At 43.6% G+C, this 22,761-nt stretch overlaps 1 protein-coding gene across 2 annotated transcripts in view; it reads left to right on the top strand.

The window, feature by feature from the left end:
- Nucleotides 1–740: 740 nt before the first annotated feature.
- The window catches only part of LOC121610668 (CREB-regulated transcription coactivator 2), a 43,732-nt gene continuing 21,711 nt past the window's right edge, over nucleotides 741–22,761 (top strand). For both annotated transcript variants that reach the window (XM_041942890.1, XM_041942889.1), the window contains exons 1-5: nucleotides 741–953; nucleotides 11,562–11,663; nucleotides 14,491–14,607; nucleotides 18,897–18,958; nucleotides 22,309–22,377. In XM_041942890.1, the coding sequence (XP_041798824.1) occupies nucleotides 780–953; nucleotides 11,562–11,663; nucleotides 14,491–14,607; nucleotides 18,897–18,958; nucleotides 22,309–22,377 (524 nt within the window). In that variant the 5' untranslated portion in view covers nucleotides 741–779. The remainder of the gene's footprint in view (nucleotides 954–11,561; nucleotides 11,664–14,490; nucleotides 14,608–18,896; nucleotides 18,959–22,308; nucleotides 22,378–22,761) is intronic.

Below are 22,761 nucleotides of genomic sequence, written 5' to 3'. Positions count from 1 at the left end.
AAATATATATTTTAGATGTGAAATATGGACGTCTGGAACAGTATTTCTCTGGTCTGAATTCATGTAAAGCGAACAGTTTTTGCAGTTCGTAGGCAGCAGGAAATGTTTATCTGGCCTACTAACAAGAAATGATGCAAGGTGAGCACTGACTGACAGCACGTCCACAATGAGTTTGGGACAGGTTTACTTACACGTCATTTTTTTCCCTTCATTGTTTAGCTATGTCTATCAACACTGGGGATGGTGTACAGGTTTAAGCAAGCAAGGCTTCATTTTTGCTTTCTTTCATTGTTTTGTACATTTTCAAATATTTTTTCTGGTCATGTGCAATTCAAAAATATGCAATTTTAAAAATAAATCACAGTATTGTAGGTAATAGATTTTTTATTAATTGACTTGAAGCTCCTCAAACAGTTCAACATATTTGTTTTCTTTATGTTTAATATTTTTTCAGAAAGTGATTTAAGATATTTGTGAAAATGAACACGGATATCCAGTTTCTCCTTTTCTATCTTCGTTTGTCAAACTGTTTTTTCTGTACTCATATTAAATTAAACTTAAAGGCAGAGAAATTGAATGTTCACATTCTGTGTCACTTGTTTCACTATATAAAGCACTTTGTTTTCCGTTTGAAAAGATAATAAGGACGCATTTCGGCGCTCTCTTATCGCTAAAACAGGTCCCCGAAAGTGGCTGCAGAGTGAGACGTCTTCACTTTCCCGCCCCTCTCTGGTGAAAATCGTTCCACTACGTCAAGTCGTCCCGTCCGCTCGGTGAAGATGTCTGCGACGGGTACAGGCGGCTGTGGACCCGGACCCGGACCCACCTCGGGCTCCGGGTCCGGGGCTTCCAACCCCCGAAAGTTTAGCGAGAAGATAGCGCTGCATACCCAGCGACAGGCCGAGGAGACGGCTGCCTTCCAGGAGGTTATGATGGACATCACCTCGACCAGGGTAAGTCTGAGACGGAGGCAGGAGGAGGAGAGCTGCCCGGAGGAAGAGAGGCCTTGCCTGGGCTTGTCAGGCTCCAATATAACGTTATCTGCTGCCTCTACATGGCGCTCTGTCCAGAATTGGTGCATTCACAGTGAATAGCAAAGTAGCACGACAAAGTTTCTACTTCTTTTTCGATATACAGTGTTAGCAGAAAATGTTGTTGCCTCTTGTTGTCCATTTCCGATACGTCGTTAGCGTAGTTAGCAAGCATTAGCTACGACGGCTAACTTGGCTTGTTTACTATGTTACGTGAACGTCGCTGTCACCCCGCTAGCCCCGATGCGTTCGGCTCACCGCGGTGAGAGCGCGCCGCTGAAGTCCGTTCAGAAATCTGGTAGTTCAGTGTGGCGTTCACCTTTGTCACACGTAAATCTCATAGGAATAACATAAACTAAGATATTGTGAAAATTATGTTGCTCTCCTTTTAAATTCGACATTCAAGTGAGACGCATAACAGTTCATTTCATGGCGATTGCAGCTAAGTTTTTGTTTTAACTATCACGCCTCTTCAAGGGAAAGTCAGTTATTTTAAGTGATAACGGTGCACATTATTTAAAAGGTTTACGTTTTAATGTTTTTTTTTTTGTTAATTGGAGCTATGCCGTTTTGAACGACACAATCAAACGACGCATTTTATGGACTTTAAGTCGTGATTTATGTGGCGTACATCCTTAACGCGAATGTTTTTATTTATATTGCCATTTTTTTAAGGGAATTTGACGCGACTGTCTTTACACGCCAAATGGGACGTGATTATCGGAGCTTTTTCCCCAGCTAACTTAATTTCCGTAAATTCAGGTCTGTGAGCTTGCTTTAGGCAGTCAGTTAGCGGTGTAAAAGCATTCAGATGATTTATAGAATGAGTTTACACTGACACAAATGCTAAGTGGCTCTTAGCTAACACAGGATGTGTTGGCTGGAGTCTGAAGCGTTAGCTGTTAGCATGTGGGCTTCTGGTCCCTGCAGGATCTGTCAGAGCAAAACACGGAATAACTGGCTAACCCTATTATAGCATATTTAATTCACTCACTTAACTGAATGTATTCCAGTCTTCTGAAGCAGCTTCTGAGAGTGTGTTGGAGCTTGGCTGTCCTGGTAAAAGGTGAAGTCAGGACAAGCAGCAGGATGAATCTTAGATGATTTCTGGACCTGAACCTGGACCAAACCTTGACCAGATGCTCTGATATTTATCTGTCTGGACTCTCTGATGTGGAAGATTTCAGAACTTTAGTGGAAGGTTTGTTGATATTAGTTGTCTGAACATGGAATTCATGGTTGATTTTAATCAATTCCTTCTTACACTTTCATCAAAGCAAAGAGTTTCTGCTTTGTTCTTTTTGTGCATTAATATAAATGGACTGCTTTGGCTTTTTTGGCACATGTTGCTATGTAAACTGTATTTTTGATGCATTAGAGAGTAAGTAATTAAATATTTGGACTAATGATGTGAAGGACTGGCGTTAAGCTCTATCTGAATGTGAGTCTAACCATCATTTGTTTTTGTGGAGGTGTGTGATTGGTCGTTGTTTGGGTCTTGAGTCAGGCTCTGTTTTAAACGTCTGTTGAAATCGTTGATTTCTGAACAGGGCTAATCCACAAACGTTACGGCGCTGTGGCGCATCACGCTGAGCGCCGCATGTTGACAGGTGAGCTGTCAGGCCAATCACAGCCTGTGTTTGCTTTAGCTCGCTGTGATTACCTGCTGTCTGCTTCTCAAATACAGATGTGGCCTCAGGTGAGAACATTGTCGCTGTGCAGACATGAGGCTAAATCCCACTTGGATTGTTGTCATCGTCCCTCTTATTGTTACTGAGGTCAGAGTAATTCACGTTTAGCCCAAAGAGCCTCAGGCTGGGCGATAATGTTATACAGACTGAGACCATTTGTCCGATGCTGTACAGTTAGTAACGTGGCTTCTCTCCTTTTAATGCTCTGTCTCTTGGTGTGTTGGACCATCACGGGCGATGTTGTAAATCGCCTCTGAGCCGGCGGTCGGCTAGTTTAGCTGTAGTTTGGCACAGCCATGGTTCGTTATTGCGTATTCGTAGCCGACCGCCGCAGAGTCAGCCGTGTTGTGGCTGGCTGCTCGCAGCGCCCGGCGTTCGGTAATGACATCATCCACGTCAGAGGTAGTTGTCTAGAGACGCCGGATGTTGATAACATGCCACCACGGGCTCAGAGGGGAATAGCACCAGCATATCATAGCTAAATATTGGAATATGAACGAGTTTCTGCAGATTATGCGTTATATAGAGGCTGCGCATGGATGCCCCGAGTACTCACATTATACGGATATACGCGCCGCTCCTCTGGGGCTAATTTCTTCAAAACGACTCCAAATGCCACCAAAGTTGTCTGGGGGAGTAAATGGTCGTATTTAATGCTACAAATAAGGTCCAGGTTGTAAAAAACCAAAGTTATCCTTTAACATGTCAGGCTCGGTTTTAGGAATTTTTTTCTCACATTTTATAGACAGAACTGTTAATTAATCAGTGACATAATCAGCAGACTAATCAATAATGAAAATGATCGCTATTATAATCTTAAATTACACCCAGTGAAGGACAGTTTTATACATATTGTCCCCCCGTCAACACACATTGATTTTACAGAAAGAAGAGATTTTTATTAAGTTGACTGAAGTTTTCTTCACAAGTTTCTGCCCAGAATAAAAGCTCGAGCTCCAGGTTCACTGTGTCAGCTGCTTTGTGCTAATTGAAATTACACTAAGTTTGTTAATATGCAGCACTGAACCACAAGACCAGCTGACATGATGAGGGCCTGAAGACCGGATCTTGAGACCCTGCTTTGACATGGACCCTTAGTATGAAGTCCGGTTCTCAGAGCTTCATTATTTCAGTTTTGTGCGAACCTGAAGCTGAGAGAGTTTGAGCGTGAAGAAACTGCAGACATTATGCAAAGAGGGGAGGGAAAGGGGGTCAGCCGGGGCCGTTTGTTTTCCCGGTTGAACATGAGTATGTGGTGGTACCAGCTGGTTCTGGAGGCCACGGCGTGATAAAAAGGTTCAGCTCACTTTCAATGAAGTGTGTTGTCTGTCGGCAGTTTGAGGTTCGCCAGAGAGGCAGGAGTGACCCGACTCTACTTATCAAAGAATAAGTGAACTGGACTGAGAATCAGAGCATTCAGTTCCCACTTCAAGAGTCGGTGCTACAGACCGTCAGTCCCGCAGAGTGCTGAGGTCTCCCCCCACAGCCCCGCTGATGAATGAATGTGATCTGAGTGAGGAGGAAGTCGTCTGGGTTGTTGTTTTTAGTCAGAAATCGTGCGGCGGTGCCTCTGATTCATTTGGGCCGAGTGTGCTCGTGTTCATGTGGCGTTTCGGTTTCTGGTTTCCTCCTGGTGAATCTGCGTGTTGGTGATGCAGAGCTGGTTCTGCAGACCGACCCGGAGTCGTCATGTCGTCGGCCTCTTGCAGGGTGGGGGCGAAGGAAATATCACAATATTAATACGGACACTTTGTGATGTCAGCACACGCTCAGTTTGGTTTAATAGGTTCGTTTAGCTCCAACTGCTGCAGTCCGTCCCAGCAGCTCTGCAGTAAAACCTTCATGAAGCCTCAGTGTTCAGTCTGTGTACTGTTACACTGAGACGTGTCTCTACTGGTTTGTTCGTCCATTTATGTCCATGAGTGAAGACTAAATATTAGAAACTAGTTCATTCTGATAATGAATTAATTACTTCCCTCTCAAAGCAGCTGTGAGGATTTAATGCTTTCCTTCTCTCATGGATTTAAAGTAAATTTAAAATAAAATTAATTCAATTAAGCATTTAATTAAACCTGCAGGGAGAAATTCAGGATTCAATCCATGACAGTATACTGAATATCTTTTCTTTTTTTGAGTTTTTTTACCATTAGAAATTTTTCTTTTCTTACTTCAAGTAAATCAGAAGTTTCCTATTTTCCTCTGGAGCCGACACGCTGATTAATTAGCACAAAGTGAACCATGTGATTGATCATTGTCACCGTCTGAGCTGAAACTGACTCTGATGCATCTCATGTCATTATTTTAGTTATGGGGTGCAGGTGTAAACAGTTAGCTCACTCCTGAAATACACGACCTTTGCTCTGTGAGTTAGTGTCTCTGCTTGTTTCTTTGGAGATTAATCGAGCAAATAATTGATCAGTGAATGGTAGAAATAGTTGATAGGTTAATCAACCATGAAAATGGAGTTATTTAGTTAATTAGTCGCAGCCCTGCTTCAGATTCCATGTCTGAAAGGGGTTTCTGACACACACACAACACCTCCTCCTCCTCCTCCTCCTCCTCTTCCTCTGTCATTTACTGACAATACCACCCTTTTGGGTTCTGTCTCTTCTGGGAATTCCTGTTGCCCCCTGTCCTTTATACACACACACACACACACACACACACACACACACACACACACACACACTGCAGCAGGAGTGTGTGGGTGGTCCAATCAGCTAATAGCATCAGGGTGTGTGTTGGTAGCAGCAGTTTCTCCTCGTTGAAGCTGGTCAGTATTGATACGCTGTTTCTCTGAAACATCGAGACAGTTTTTATTTTCTACTGGAAAGATCACAAATCACACAGACACAAAGACTGAGATGGAAGATGGAGGAAATACTCTGCGTTCAATGTTTTACTCAAGTAAAAGTACAAAAGTATTAGCAACAAAATATACTTAAAGTAAGTGCAGTATTTTTTTTAACAATTTTTATTTATTTGTTTTTGTTAACAAAACATTGCAATACAATCTCCTCTAGATAATGGAGAATGAAAAAATCAAATAACAAACAACAACAACAAAATCAACCAAACAAACAGAAAATACAACCATTAAGAGCAGAGCCTGTATACAGTTATGTAAGATCCAGTCTCTCCTTATATAATAACCATTTCCTCCATCTTTTAACAAACAAGTGTTCTTTCACTTTCAACTTGTATGTGAGATGTTCCATCACCAATATGTCGTCTATGATTGACATCCATTGTTTGTTACCAGGGGGTTCAGTCTTGAGCCAGTTTTTAGTCATGGCCTTCTTCCCAGCCACCAAGAGAATCTTAATCAGATATTGGTCTCCTATATGCACCGATCCATCCAAATGTCCAAAGTACAAAACAAGGCAAGATTTAGGAATCATATATCCCAGCACATTGCAGAGAACTGAGTAAACATTCCCCCAGAAGGGCTGAATATTTGTGCAATTCCAAAAAGTGTGTGTGTGATCTGAATCTATGTCATTACACAGTCTCCAGCAGGGCTGGTGAGTATTCAACTGTTTGCCTTTGATTCTAGGTGTAACAAAATATCGAATTAAATTTTTCCAATTAAATTCTCTCCATCTCAGTGAAAAGTAAGTGCAGTATTTAATTAAGTGTACTTAGTTACTTTCCACCACTGTTTACAACACAACCTCACACAGCCGTGTGTTTTTAATACCTTTTTATCGTCATTATCAGAAGTAATTTAAATTTCACTGATTTATTTATTCATTTTATTTATTTATTTATTTATTTACTGTCTTCTTTAATATTGATTTTTACCACTCTGCTGCTCAATGTTTAAACTCAGAAATATCTTCCCCACAGACGATTAATGCTTCATGTTAGTGTAAACAAAGCAGAATATGACTCATTTGCTGTTATCTGAGTTTCATTGTTTTAGTATAAGTGTAAAAAAAGTCCAGCGTCGGTCTGGCTCTGTTGTGGCTGTCGCGTCTCAGCGGTGAGGAAAGTTTAGAAAAGTCTGAAGACGCTTTGAGAGAGGTGAGAAGTTTAGCGATTAATCACACGGAAGCTTCAGCGGCTCGATGGAAATACTACGACACGCTGTGGTTAGAGAGCTGCTGTCAGGTCACATGGTCAGATATTCTGTTGAACAGCACAATATTTCAAGTGGAGTCACGAGTCTGGGAAAACGTTTTCGACTAATTTTATCTGAGCTGTAAACGAGCCGTGACAGCTGATACGATCACAGTTGGTGATTTGTCATCGTGAGAAATTGGATATTAAAGGCAGACCCTTGAAAATGTGCCTTTGTTAATACTTGTGATCCAATTACAGCCATTTATCTGCAGTTTTGAAGGTTTTTATGACGATTATGATGACTCGAGGACATTTTTTCACGACGGCCAGAACTGCTCAGACACGTGTTTTAAAGTTCATCCATTGTTTTTAGTAGCTTGACTCACCAAAAGTACTGTGAGGCGCGTCAAACTGCCTCAACACCCCTACTCCAACATTTGAGATTTAGAGCGTCCAATGAGCACCCAGCAACCAAAGCTGGATTCACGCCTCCACGCCGGTTACAGCTTCATGTTTCCAGGTCGTTGTTGACCAGAACTCAAAAATCCTTGTGCTAATTATGACAAAGTTTCACCCAAACGTCTCACAGGATCAAATGATGAGGTGATTCTATCCAAAGGTCAAAGGTCAGCTTCACTGTGACATCATCATGTTGTGCAGAAACTCTTTTCTGTCCATCATTCAGCAGCATCGATCAGGACGGTGATCATGTCTCACATCTGCTCAGATCCTGAATCAGTGACTCTGATCTTGAACCTGAGCTGATTGTTTGGATGTTCTGAGCTGCAGGTTCAACGTGTGTGAAGCCTCCACGTTTCAGTCTGTAGCTTCTCTGCAGCAGCGGCCATATTTGAAGCATCGTAGTCCCCGCGAGCTGATTGGTCGTGCTGATTTTGATCTTCAGCTGATTGTTGTTGCTCCATGTGATGAAGCTCTCCATCAGTCCTCTGGACTCCTCTGGACGAACAGTCTCCGAGTGAGGACAGCGTGTTTCTCTCTGGACATTGTTCACTGGAATCAGACATGGGATGCTACACGCTGCTCCACCTCTGCTACGCCCGGTGAGGACACACTGCTGTGAGATCAGTAATTATCAAATCCAGCTATTCTAAGTAATCTGAGTCCCCTCGCGCTGTGAGGTCTGATCTGTCACGACGGCGAGGAAGCGTTCAGGGCGACGTCACGTGTTGTTGGGTTTGTGTGGATGCTGTGTTAACCTGCTAACACCTGGTGAAGAAGCTGGGGAGGCCTCTCCTCATGTTGTCTGAGCTGGTCCAGGGACTCTGCCGGTCTCTCTGCAGTCACTGTGGGTGAATGATGTGTCGTGTTGCTGTATTACAGGCGTTGTCCAGCCTGCAAACAGTGGTTATCGTCTGTGTAGTTTGTCTGAGTCATAAGTTTTGTTTTTTGTTTTCAGAGAAGACTTTTGAGAAGTTGATTGGACCATCTTTCCTTTCAGGGTTGGCGTTTTGACTCGTGTGCTCTTGTGTCAGAGTCAGATCCAGCTGTGCTTTGTTTCCTGTAGTCTCCAGCGTTGAGTGCGATGACGGGGCTGTTCGATAAATGACTCAGCTCCTGTGATTTGTCGTTTTACTCGACATGTGAGAGGCCTGACTCAGCACTTTCTGAGCTCTGCTCACTCTCACTCGGAGCAGCTTTACAGCCTGAACTCCTCCTCGAGGAGAATGATTAAAACCTAAACCTGAGTCTGGCTCAACCTCATCACTCATCCACCAGTTTGCTTTGGGAATGATTCTCCTCTCTTGACAATAATTAGTTCACATTTCAGCAGCAGACCTCAGAAAGGCTGTTAGGACAATAATGATCAGAATACTGGATTACAGTTATAGAATGCTTCATCGTGATATAAAGATCTCTTCGGTGAAGGGGGAAGCTCGCCTACGTAGCACCCACCTGGTGATGGTGGAGAGGAAGGGGAACATAGAGTCAGTCACACAGAGGGACAATTAGGGGTCAGCTGGAGAGAGCCAGGACCCTGAGGAACCCCCTACCGTGATAACTGCCATGAGATCTGTAATGACCGCAATGAGTCAGGATGCTATAGATGCTATCGTAGCATTTACTGAAACAGCTTTAATTTAGGTTCAGGTGCTGGGTCTGTAGAGATTTTGGTAATGCTGGTCAGCTCTGAACACACAGGATCCGAGGACGCCACCAGAATGAGAACAAGGACCGGAGGGACTGCAGAGTAAATGAGTTCATCACACCGTGCAAGTAACTGGGCCAGGGTGTGTGTGTGTGTGTGTGTGTGTGTGTGTGTGTGTGTGTGTGTGTGTGTGTGTGTGTCCACATGCTGTATATATATATATATATTTAGATTTATATATATTTACATACATCTTCTTGAAGGAAATGTTAGAAGAGGCTGTTAAATCTAGTCTGTGGCTTAGGCCTCCACCTTCAGCCCCCTCTAAATTTTCTGCCCCCTACCCAAACAAGGGTCTGTATTCCCAGTTGCAGTTGGTGAGAGGCAGGTGTAGATGATGGTAGTGTGGCAATCGGCAGTTACATGTGGCATCTAGGCCTGTGGTAGCATTGTAGCAGCTAACAATAGCTAAAGCGGTGGTAGTATGATAGTATCGTAGCAGTTAGCATTGGCATCTAGCAGTTAACATTAGCAGTATAGGTGAATCTAGCTTTTTTGTCTTCTTCTGTTCCTCTTAGCAGGTAGCGGTTAGCAGTTAGCATTAGCTAAATGGTAGCATCAGAACTGTATTGTCTTCTTTTGCTCTTCTTAGCGGTTAGCATTAGCATTAGCTAAATGGTAGCATCGGAACTGTATTGTCTTCTTCTGTTCTTCTTAGCCGTTAGCATTAGCATTAGCATTAGCTAAATGGTAGCATCGGTACTGGCCACTACCTGGAGCATCTCTGGGTCAGTTGAACGTGGCGGTGCTGTTTGGATTGTGTGGGAGCAGTGTGAACTGGCACTAGGGGAGGTGACTCTGGGACGCCGGAGTTCACCGCCTAGCCTCCTGGAGGTGTCGTGGGACTAAGTAGGCGAAACACCGTTGAAGGGAGGTACCTGATGACCCCCAGAGACGTGTTAGGAATCACTGCTCTTTGGCAGGTATAGAGGCAGATTAGGGCTCCAAGGTTCTTCACTGAGAATGAATCCTCTTTTTGAGCACAAGTATCTTGTGTTTAAATTAACTAGGTTTGCAAACCTCAACATTTTCTCTCATGTTTTATTTTTTCAGTCCAGGGTCAGTTACTGCATGTTGTGAAAGGAGGTCAGAGGTCAGCGGCGAAGCTTGGTTTGTTGGTGATATGAGTCGAAGAACGCTGTTAAATACATTAGAATAAGTCTCCTTCCTGTGTTTGAACGATTTTTTCTCTCCAGGACAAACAAATCCTGCAAAAAAGAAGTTTTGATGTGAATCATCATTTATCAGCCACAGTATGAGGCTGACAGGAAGCAACAGCTGAAATTGAAGTTATTTTTAGGGCGAGTCCAGATTGGCTTTTGATAAACACAAAGTGAACGGCTCATTGTGTTAATAGTTGTTATAAACGTTGAGAAATAGACGTACAGTATTTGAATTAAATGGAGGCTGCCTGCGCTGTCTGACGTCAGACACAGCCGAACCAAACGAGGATTCATTAAACAGTCTTTGTCCCATGATGTCACTGCAGTTTGTGGAGTGGCGAGCAGCTGGAGGAGTGAAAGGCGCTGAGAGGAACACATGAACAGAAAATCCTTTCCTGAAGGGAACAGATCTGTGGCTGGATTTCACTAGAATCACACCTCACTGCTGCAGTGTGGTTGTTTTATTTCCTGGCTGACTGCTGAGCGTGATCACTGTGACCTCTGACCCTTGGGGTGCTGGTTATGATGCGATCTGTGATCCACGTGTGTCGGATAGTTAGCCTAACCGCAGTGACGGCTGACCTGTTATAATGTTGATGCCTTCTGAGCTCGATCTGTCAGTCGCTCTGATGAAAGAGACTCCATCAAGGTGAATGATTGCCAAAGAATCATTTACATGCAGCTATGTAAGTTTGTCAGCCAGGGGTGACAGAGTGCATGCTGGGAGTTTCCCTTCAAGAACAAAGCAGGTCTAGCAGTGACGCCTTGCAGCGGACACTGTGTGGGACCATTTTGGGTTTTTTTAATGTGTTTATGCAGGATCCAGGTTATTGATATGTGCTTTTAATACAGGAAAGTTTTAAGAAGGGATTGAAACCCTGTGGATGATGTAGCCTGTCTGATTCCAGCAGAACAGAAAAGGAGTCAGGATGCAGAAACGACCAGCAGAGCTGCATCGCTGACCTCAGAGATCGCCCGGCCACATCGGGAGCCAATAAGTTCTTTATATAATTTGGAACCAGGCCATTGAACACTTAAAAATAATCAATAAAAATGTAAGATCAATATGAAATAAAATAGGCAGCCAGTGTATATCAGCTACACACAGGAGTTCATATTTCTTTGTGCCTGTTGTGAGTCAGTGAAGGGAGCTGTGACTGACAGCAGCATGAAATCCAGTGTCAGTGTCTGTCAGTGGACAGTTACCAGTTTCATTCAGATTAGCCTAAAAAAAAGTCAGTTTTGTTGTGGTTCCACTTGATAATTGTTTTTCTTGTAATGTTCAGTTTTGCTGATTGAGTTTTTCTCCAGTTATTATTCATGATTTGACATCCTGTCAGACTGAGGGTCCCCATCACTGCATGAGCTCACATGTTGTCAGTGCTTCACTCAGTGACGACGTCCTGCGTATCATGTGTAACTCTTCCTGTCTTCGTCCTGTCAGCTCCAGGCCCAGAAGCTCCGTCTTGCCAGGAGTCAGGGTCCGTACTTCAGTGGCTCGCTGCCCAACGTCAACCAGATCGGCAGGAACCCTCAGGACTTCCAGGTGACCGAGGACCGCCGTGCTCTCACTTCATCACACATTTTGTTTTTTGTTTTGTTTTTATTAAGCTCACGTTGCTTTTAACTAGGGATGCACGACAACTGTTTTTTAAAACCGATACCGATAACCGATAACACACACCTATACCTAACATCATGACATCAACACCACAAACAAAACCAAAAACAGCGGCGCGCAGTGAGAGGCGGTTGCTAGGCAACGTACGTGTTTACTTTCAGAGCCGCTGCGCAGTGAGAGATGTGACAGACGAGTAGGCTCATTTTAAATCAATAAAATGTGTTTTAATCACTATTTTGTGTCACATTATTGAATGTTTTAGTAGTAAGCCGTGTTCTAAGCGGGATAACATATAGTGAGCAGGTTCCTACGGAGAAATAAACCTCACCGCTTCGCGTCGGGCTTCTATGTCATCCTGAAGGAAGATACATGATCCCTTACTTAGACTGATCTATGTAAACAAACTGAAGAAGGGCAGTCCATAGTAAGTCAAGCACCATCATGTCCATGATTAAATCTTCAGTAACCTCAGCCCGTGGGTCATCTTTGGCAAATTTCTTGGACTTTTCGAAAGCCTCGCCGACGTGTGTCAGTCCCGGTGGCTTCTTTGCGGCTGGCTTGCTAACGTTAGCGTCTTTAGCAGGCCGGGCGTCCTCATACGCTTTCCAAACTCCGTCAAAGCGCTGGTTATGTTTCAGGTGACTGATCAGGTATTAAAGCTTGTGCCATTTCTCGCTCCTCGTGGAACTCGCTTGGAACATTTGTTACGAATAACCAGCGAACTGTCTCCTTCGGAAACTTTGAAGAAGTCTGAACTCTGTTTTCATAAGAACGCTGTGCCGCATGCTGCATTCAAGGTGTAACGTACATTCCCCCGTTCCCTCGTTTGCCAGTCGTTCTTTCTGCCTTTTTAACTTCATGTTTCTATTCCTCATGTGTAACATGTGTAAAAATGCTGCGAATATTAATTCAAGTCAGCAACTAGCAAAATTATGACCAAGTTAACGAGCTGTTTTCTGGCATGAGGGGGTATTCTTGATTTTTCCCAGTGAGAGAGAGTTTTTCTGATTATGCAAACGTCACTTGAACGCAGCATTCTCTGCAGGCCATTCGGGTCTCATAGTGGGAGCGAGACACTGCCGTGCTGACAAAAACACATATGTTATCAGGGCTGTTCGTCATGATATCGGACTTATTGGAATGACGTCATAATTTCCCGTTATCGGCCCGATAACTATCATGCATCCCTACTTTTAACTGTGCTGTTACTGGGACCACCACTAAAACTCCTGCCACATCTGTAGAGTACAGACTGCTGTATTGATGCTCCTGTGCTGCTTCCACGACTGTTTCAGCTACTCGGTTCTCGTACTTCAGAAACTATTTCTGTTCTGCTGCTACAACCTGGATCCCAAAACAGTTGGGACGCTTTGTGAAACATAGACAAAACTGAAAACACACCTGTTTGTAACCTTCCACAGGTAAACAGGCTGATTGGTAACAGGTGATAGTATCATGATTGAAAGGCTCAGTGGTTCACAGCGAGGATGGAGCGAGGTTCATCACATGATTGGATAAAGAGATTAATACCTGGACTCAGGAACACTTCAGGAAGCTGCTGTCAGTTAACACAGTTTGATTGGAAATGACTGATTCTGGTTTTATTTATATTTTACAGAAAGTCCAACTTTTTTAGATTTGAGGTTGTACTACAGGTAACACTGCCTCCACCTCTAGAGGAAGAATAATCCAAACAAAGGAAAGTGAATCCTCTCAGAGGACAGACGCAGTTATTGTCAGTGATCCTGCAGCGCTTCGAGGACGCGATCTGCAGCCGTCAGCTCTTCACGTCTGAGTCATCAGCGTTTCTCATCAGCTCTGCAGAAGAGCTCATCCTGTGATGGAAGTTCTTCATCAACATCATCGTTTCCCTTCAGCTCCGCCGCTGATATCGCATTTTAATGTCAGCCTTGATTTGTCTGTCCTCCTCCTCTTCCTCCTCTATCTCCGAGGGATGTTTTCAGCTTCTCGGCTCCACCGAGCTCCACCCGGAGTCCTGACGAATTTGGGAGGTTGATGCTTCCGTAATGTGGATCGCGTTTCTTCCACGTTTCGATTTTCCAAGAAAATCATTTGTCAACCAGCTCTGTCTGGAGCAGATTTGGAACAATGCTCTGGATGTTGGCTTTTCCAGCAGCACATAAACACAACACGGTCAAAAACAAACAAACAAACAAACAAACAAACAAAAAGCGGGTGGAGATCCTGACCCGTTGACTGTTTCTACACAGTTTGGCCAAATCTGTCAAGTTTTCAGATCTTTTGCTCATGAACAGCCACTAAAACAGAAAACTTTTCATCTTTTTATACAGATTTCCGGTCAATGAAAAAGGCTTTGACACACTCAAGTTTCTGTCTGAGCTGTTTTACGAGTCCTCCAAGGCGTCCCGAAGGCAGCTGGCATCTCGAATTAGAGCTGCGTTCAGGGACAAGATATATTGTAAATCACAGCGAGCGGCAGTTCTGTTTTACAACTTCTCTGAACATCCTCGAATAAAAATAGTTCGCCAATTTCCGAACACATCAGAAACGAACCGGCTCTATTATTTTTAACCCTTAAATTAAAGTCAGGCGCAGGAAGTGGTCTGTACACGAGGACTTGCAGTGAAAACAGCAGGTCTTTGAAAGCGTCCTGGAAATCTCTGATGAGGAGGTTGTTCTTTGTGTTTGTGCTGTTGTTTACTCCAGTGAAGGGTTTTAGACGTTGCATAAATCCATAATAAACCTTATCTGGTCTCTGTTCCTCTCTTAGGGCTCCTTCCCATCCACTCTGGAGTCCAGCCGGTCTACTCGGCATCACGGTCTAGTGGAACGAGTCCAGAGGGACCGCCGTTTCATCTCGCCGGTCCGGCCGTACCGCAACCGACAAGTATCCTTCATCTTACTGCAGAGCTGTAACCAACAGCTTTTGATAATCCACGAATCTGTTGATTTTTACTTCTGTCGATCAATTTTTATTTCCAGCGTTTTATTGAAAAAACTTGACTTGTTTCTCGTCTTCTTGTGCCGTTCGCTTTCAAACAACTCGGCAAGTCATTTTATAGACAAGGTCACTACAACAAAAAAAAGAAATGACAGAGATATTGAATGCAGCCGCGCACTGAGAGTAACAGGGGAATGGAACTGATATCTATCTATATACCTATCTATATATATCTATCTCTCTATCTATATATATATATAGATATCTATATATCTATATCTATCTATCTATCTCTATATATCTATCTCTATCTATCTCTCTATATATATATCTATCTATCTCTATATATATCTATCTCTCTCTATATATATCTATCTCTCTATATATCTATCTCTCTATATATATCTATCTCTCTATATATATCTATCTCTCTCTATATATATATCTATCTCTCTATATATCTATCTCTATGTATCTATCTATATATATATATATATCTATCTCTCTCTATATATCTGTCTCTCTCTCTATATATATATATCTCTCTATATATATCTATCTCTCTATATATATCTATCTATCTCTCTCTATATATATATCTCTATATATATCTATCTCTCTCTATATATATATATATCTCTCTCTGTATATCTATCTCTCTATATCTATCTCTCTTTCTATATATATATATATCTGTATATCTCTCTATCTCTCTCTCTCTTTATATAGAGATAGATATATAGAGATATATATATATAGAGATATATATCTATATATATGTTTGTGTGTATCTATATATCTATATCTATATATATAGATATAGATATATATAGATATCTCTCTCTCGCCGTCTCTGGCAGGTTTGAGCCCGTTGTCACTGACAAACACACGATTACAGGGTCATTTGAACATGACAGACAGAAATTCTCGTGCCTCTTGTCTCCGTTTAGTGACGGATCCAGTTCTAGCTTTAACAAGCGTTAACTTAAAAACAGCTTAATGTGGGTCAGGCTGCGCTAATCCATCACGAAACAGAGCGAAAACAGACCGAAGGTATTTCTGTCCGTTATGTTTTTAAATTAGAACTTGTAATCGTGCGCTGCTCCGCTGACCTCAGAGACAAAAGAGACGCTGTCACGTCTTTCACCATGTGAGCTGGACAAGGCGTGGCATTGGCTGTCCTCACCGGAAGATGTGTTCCTCACCTGAAGGGGTACCTTGCATCATAATATAGACCCAACTAATCAGTGATGAAATTAGTTGCCAACTATTTTTATAATCAGTTGTTGCTGATTAGTTGTTGCAGCCTAAGTTTACTATCCAATGCAAATCTACAGGCTGTTAAACAATAAGGCTGAATTTAAATGAAGAAATCTCACAAAAAGACCCAAACCAACAACATGTTGGTCCGTCTCTCAGCACCGTCTGACTTCCTGTCTGTAGCTCATTGGTTCCTACTGAAGACATAAATCTTCAAAACCGGCTCACAAATATAGATTTTTCATTCAGTAATTTCCTCAAACTGCTGCTCGCTGTAGATTTTATCAGACAAACACGAGGGAATAGAGCGTTCAGGGGACTATTTTCAGCGGTGTGTGCGTGTGCGTGTGCGTGTGCGTGTGCGTGTGTGTGTGTGTGTGTGTGTTCATGGTGATGAAGAACAGTGGGGCTCATTGATGTGTTTTTAATGGAGCTCTGTGTCTCAGAGGAAGAAGATCTATGAGCCTGTGATACACTGAACTGAACTGTTGGCGGATGCATTCAGTGTTGGTTTGGCTCCGCACGTGAAATTTTATAATGCAGAAGAAAAATATAGAAGAGCACTAAATCATTTATTTCAAACAAGTGGAAGTCGATTTCTACCTCACTCGACCCTCAAACTGCCAGTTGTCACCAGTTCAGCAGCTTTCGGTGTATTTTTTGCCGCGGCGTGTGAAATCCCCTTTCAGGCCCTTCTAATCATCAAAAGATGCTCCGTGTCAAGGTCGAAACAGAGATATTCTGCATGTTCTCTCGTGCGAGGTTTGCTTTTATCTCGTCTTGTCAGTGGATGGTTATTATCTGTTTTTAGGTCACAGCAGCAACACAGCACGCTTTTATTCCAGAGACCCTCTGCAGGCGGGACACCGAGCCGGACTCAACTTTAGTCTTTCATAAAAATGATGACGTGCGTCAGCCCTTAAGCGAGGCACATCTAGCGTCAGTGTAACTGAAACTGAAAGCGGCCTTGAAGACACATAAACATGCAGTTTGAAAAGCTTTGTTTTCATCTTGACTGACAGCAGAGAGTTTCAGCTGCAGTCTGAGAGGTAGAAATAATGCCTAATTTTACCTGAAATGGCCCGACAGCAACACATTTCCTCTTATTTACAGGCAGAAAGTGGACTTTAAGTCAGTGTGTTAGCAGGAAAAGTGTCCAGTGTTTGGTCTCTGATGTGTCTGAACACAGTTTGCTCTTTAGTAGCACTTTTCCACTGCAGGAACCCAACAGACCATAATGTGTATCCAGAGTCAGAGGCTCTTCTTTCGTTCCCACCGTCTCCCACATCCTTTGAGGAACGACTTCCTGGAAGTAGTTTTGGCCGTTTCTCAGCAGGTGATGCTAAATAAAACAGCAGCGCTGTGATTGGTTGTGGACGACGGTAACCACCATGTTACTGCTGCGCCTGTGTGGAGCAGGAGAACGGACACCGGACAACCCAACACGTCCTGGCTTCATCGGTGTTTGGAGAGAAGAAGACATGCAGAGGCAGCTGGACTCTGATGCAACACACAGTCAAACATCCAGAATATTAAAAACAAGAAGGCAGATAACAGAACGGGATTAAAGCTGCAGCCGTGAAGAGGTCTGATGAGCTGGAAGCTGCTCTGGGCATGTCCAGGTTACTTCCTGTACGCTGGTTTGTGCTTATTTCATTTAATTTTCTGGGGAATATGGACCACCAAACATGTCAGCTGATATTCTGAGATTCTCCTGCTTTATTGTCTGATTTTATGGTCCTGTCATGAATTTGACCCCAGTGTGAAATCTCGTTTTAAGGCCATGCATAGTGTCAGTTCATGGCTTTGACCTTGTCCTTCATCCTCTCCTCCACCACGGACTCCAGACTGTCCACTTCCAGCTCGACCACAGAGCCGGCCTTCCTAACCAGCATGTTGAGTCTCCGGGCCTCCCCGGCCTTGATGGCACCACCCCAGCACACCACTTCAAAGACTCCAGACTGGTAGAAGGTCTGCAGGAAGAACCAACTGCTGTGTGGCTTGACTCAAAGCTGCTTGTATGAGTCCACCCTCTCCACTTCCAGGAACCTGCGTTGGATTGGAAGTCTGACGTGAGAAGAAGAGGGTGGAGCCTGGTCACGCCTTCCTACACCAGAACGCCAAGGAAACCACGATGCTTGGATTATCTAAATAGTTCAGTTAACAGCAGCTACAGTTCAAGAGTTCATGAAGATGAAGACAGTCGGACAGACTCTATTTCTATTCTAATTCTAATCTACCTACATGAAACAATGACCTTTATCTCTCATATACAAGGTGCCCACACATGTCATCTGGGTAAATAGGCAAGATGTAACCATGGCAACAGCTCATCGCTTCAGCTGACATTAACTGCATCGGGCTCGGGTCGGGCTCAGTTACCACCCTCTCAGACTCTGTCGGGTTCAAAGAGAAAACTGAGCCGAGATCCACGATCTGAAATGTCCCGCCTGGTAAAATGCAGGAGGACACAACAAGGAGGAACGCTGTCACCTAAAGATTCAGGTCTTGGGAGACCTGTTCACAGGTTGTTGAGCTCCTGCAGTGGAAAAAGGTTTCAGAGGCTCTGTGAGTGTCACTTAATCCATAATCCATCCATCGTCTTGATGCGTTCATGTTCAAAAAGTCAACATTTAAAGGAAGTGAAAGCAGAAAAGTTGAGTATCTGAACTCACCCAGGCTGTTCCATAGAAAGTGTGAAAGTGTGCAGTTAGTGAGGAAAACAGCTGTTCAGGGTGTTTATTTCCTGCTTTTATACGTTTGTCATCTGATGGTGGAGCAGAGAGGTTTGTCTCAGCGCCGATCTGCGCTTCATTGAGTGCTTTGTTGAACTCAGTGAAGAAAGAAAGTTGTTAAAAATGGAAGAAATAAGAAGATTAACTCATGTTGAAACCAGCAGCCGCAGTCCATCACAAGCAGAAACAGAAAGTTAAAAAAAGATCATCTGTCGTTTCTTTAACCAATCGTCTTCTCAGGTGGACAGCTCGCCGTATAACTCCGCCTACCTGTCCCCGCCTCCTGACCCCAGCTGGAGAAGGTACTGTCTGCTAACCTCCCCCGTGTGTGTGTGTGTCTGTCTCCATGGAGACGTGGCTGCAGACAGGGATGCCTGTTTGAGTCTCCTCTGATCTCGCTGCTCTGAAACCTTCCTGAAGCCTCTGTGACACCTCAGATGGTTCAAAAAACAAAACAGCACGAGTCTGTGAGTACATCACAGCTCGATGAGACGGAGACATGGTGACAAAAACCTTTCAGCGGTGCCAAAACTCGGTCAATTAGAGAACATCAAGTATTAGAAAATGTTCTTTACTCTCCATCACACCAACCAGAAGAAATCATTAGAACAGGTTCTGCTGCAGGCTCTTCAGCTCATCACATCACTACATCTGTTTCTATCAGACTGTCCTCTTTGTATTTATATATTGGTTTTCTATACTACATTATGTTGTATGTTTCCCAAGGAAATTATCATTGTTTTGTACTTTTTAGGCCCTTAAAAAGCTTTAAAAATTCATTATCTACGTCCCAGTTTTTCTTGCTGCCGCATTTTAAAACAGAATCAGGTGTGTCAGATCTCCTGTTCACACCTGAGCTACAATCACACACAAGTCGGGACAGGGTCTAAAACATCAGTTAAACAGAATGTCATCATTTGTTAATCCTTTTTGACAAGTACCCAGAATCCAAATCAGTCCTCGCACAGGAAAAGACGTACATACAGCTAACCAAGGAAGACAAAAAACCAAAAGAGTGAACAATAAGTTAAATAAAAGAAACAGGAAACAAAGCGCTGAAAGAAAATATATTAACGTTTGATCTAAGTATAAATATTGGATTATTGTGAATTTGATTTGACATCAGATGATGTTTTTAAATGACTATAACATGAATTCTCAGGTAGTGTTATCCCTTAAATCAGTGGTCCCCAACCTTTTCTGTACCATTGCCCAGTTTAATGTCTGACAGTATTTTCCCGGCCCAGTCTAAAGGTGTAGCAGATAAAAACAAAATAAAATGATAAGATCGGCATTAAAAACTGTGGTATTTTCTCTTTAATAATAATAATAACAATAATAATGAACGTAAATCCACTTTTTAATCATGTCAAGAGGACCTGGCTGCAGACTGGCGCTGTCAGGCACCTCCACTGTCAGTGCGGGAAATCACGTGATACATTTCAAAATAAAATTGCGAGGGCACTTCCGGTAGCATCGCTTTTCTCACTAATGCATTCATTAGAATCTAATTGTTTAATTTATGTTCTAATGTTTAGTTTATGTTCTAATTTAGCGGGATATATCACGTGACTTATGGTGTCGTCAAGTGAGACGGATGTAACAGAGAGAATCCGGCCACTTTTCAAAATAAAATTGTCATTAAGACTCAAAAGATAAATCAAACAAATTATGTGAAAAAACAAAATAATGGAAATTATTTTTTCTTTCTGTGCGGCCCAGTACCAAATGACCCGTGGCCCACGGGTTGGGGATCAATGCCTTAAATGATGTCTTAATGCCTGCAGGCTCTGTTTTGTATCAACTGTACTGAAGCAGGTATCCTTTAAGCATAAAATCTGAAGAAGATGTAGAGAAAAATGAGCTGCAGCCGATAGACAGACTGTCCTAGAGCTGAAGTGTCCTTGAGCAAACCGTTGAACCCCCACTAAGAGCTGACTGAATTATCAGAATCACAGGAGGTGACGCTGAAGCTTCAGGAAGGGTTTCTGCTCTGCAGCAGTACGACTAACAACTAACAGGGAACGCAGCTGATTTCAGCCGCCGTCTCTCCAAGCCGAGCTGCTTTTGAAGAGCTCTCGGTTCTTTTTTCCCTCTTTTTCTTTTTTTTTTTGCCCTTCCTCCTTCTGGGAATCTGCCTTTTTCATTTCTTTTTGGCTTTTTTTTTTCTTCTGTTTTCTGCAACGTTCCGGCCGTTTAATTTTCGCCTGCCTGCCTGCGTTCTTTCTGGTTTTCTTCTAACAAGACAACAATTACCCTTCAGAGAGAGCCTGGCCTCGGTCCACAGTCACAGAAGGTCCACTGCACACGCACGCACGCACACACACACGCACACACACACACACACAAGGCTGGCAGATGACCTCCAGCCGTCTCCAAGTCTGACAAGAGGAGGGCGTTTAGGGTGAACTCCTCCAGCTGTCACTTCGTCAGGGCGTTTTTCTGGTGAAACAGTCGTCGTCGTCGGCGAGTTCCAGAGCGATCACACCTGCGCCTCGTCCTCAGTCGCCCGCGACGGGAAACTGACTCATTTGTCGTGTTTGGTTTTGGTTCGTCGAGGCTCAAACTGCCTGATTTCAAGAGAAGCAGGATCTGTAGCCAAGAAGTCCAGAGGAGCATGTTTATTCAGCAGAGATTTGGTAACCGGTCGTCCTGCCAGGTCGGAGGTTTTGGTCAAAACAAAACCGAGTCCAGTTCTTGTAACTGCAGCTGTGCAGGACGGAGCCTGTCTGCGTTCTTCCTCTGTGGTGGTCAGCTGAAGGATGCAAGTCTGGAGGCCTTCCAGATTTCTCATTCTCATAAACAACAGGCCAAAGCCAGCAGCGTGTTAGTCCACCTCTCAACGCTTTGTTACAGCATCACACAAGACAGCACATTAAAACAGGATCAGATAAGAAGGCCAGGAGGCCTCTGGGTAGAATTTGATCAGATAATCAGAGGAAATGATTAACACGAGGCTGTGAAATAAAGAGCTAACCCTCCTCTACGTCCGCTCTGCGAGGACTGACAGCAGAACTCGGACTCATCGAGGTTTTACAACGCGGCGTGTTAATGAGCCAAATGTGATCCGTGCAGGAGCACAGTTATTTCCGGCTGCTCTCGCTGCGTACAGCACAGTGAGAGCTCTGTCCTTCACTTCATTTACTTCATTAATTAATCAGAGCCCGTTCAGGATGCTGTCTGTGCTGCTCCTCTGTGCATCCACCTGAACATCTTTGGGTTTTGGACTGTTGGTCAGAAACAGGACGGCCTTTGTGGGATTGTATCAGACTGATTAAACAAAAATGAGCTGATTGCTTGCTAATTTGCTTGTTTTCTGTCTCGTGGCGATGGTTCTGTCCGTTATGATGCTGTTGCTCAGTCTGGTGGACTGAGCTCGGACCGATAGCAGGCCTTCATCGTGTTTTATCTGTTTGAGGACTCGCTGGTGGACAGGTAGACAAACAGACCACGCGTCTGTCTCGTCAGGTGACACGCCAGCCTCCCTCTGACCTCCGCTCGCCGCCTCCACCTTCCTCCTTCCTTCGCTTGCGTTTTGCTTTCCGAGCCCACGCTCTTCTTCTCCCCTTTTTTTTTTTGTTTTTTTTTCCTCTTGTCGATGTTCTTGCTCGGTGGAGGAAAATAACTTTTTGTTCTTGTCGATCATGAAAAGGAATTGGTCCGGAAACTTCCCCGGGGATAAAAGCCAGTTGTTTCGTCTCCCCACCACTGCACTCAACAGGTGAATCCTCCTCATCCTCTTCTTCCTCAACCTGTCTTTACTTCCTCCTTTCCTTCCTTCTGCTGGACGTCCTTCAGAGTGGAAACAAGCCGTGCTCAGAATAAAAGAATGAGGGATTGAATCTTTGTCCTATAACTTTTAAGATTCCTCCCTCCTGTTTCATCCTTCCGTGTCTCTCCGTCTTACCTTCATCACTCTCTCCAGTAGCCTGTGTTTAGTCCACTCTCCTGTCTGCATTAGCTGAGCTCCTGCTAAGTAAATGCATCTGAAAAGTAAACTGATCAGTCGGTTATCGGCTCACTTCAGGAGACCAGAGAGGTGATTATCTGGAGCAGGAGCAGCCAGTTTCCTGTTAACACCTGCAGCAGGTGTGGACTAGTGTGG

The sequence above is a fragment of the Chelmon rostratus genome, chromosome 8 (assembly GCF_017976325.1).
Source record: "Chelmon rostratus isolate fCheRos1 chromosome 8, fCheRos1.pri, whole genome shotgun sequence".
NCBI lineage: Eukaryota > Metazoa > Chordata > Actinopteri > Chaetodontiformes > Chaetodontidae > Chelmon > Chelmon rostratus.
Note: the sequence above shows the minus strand (reverse complement) of the source record. Positions and strands in the feature narration are given on the sequence as shown.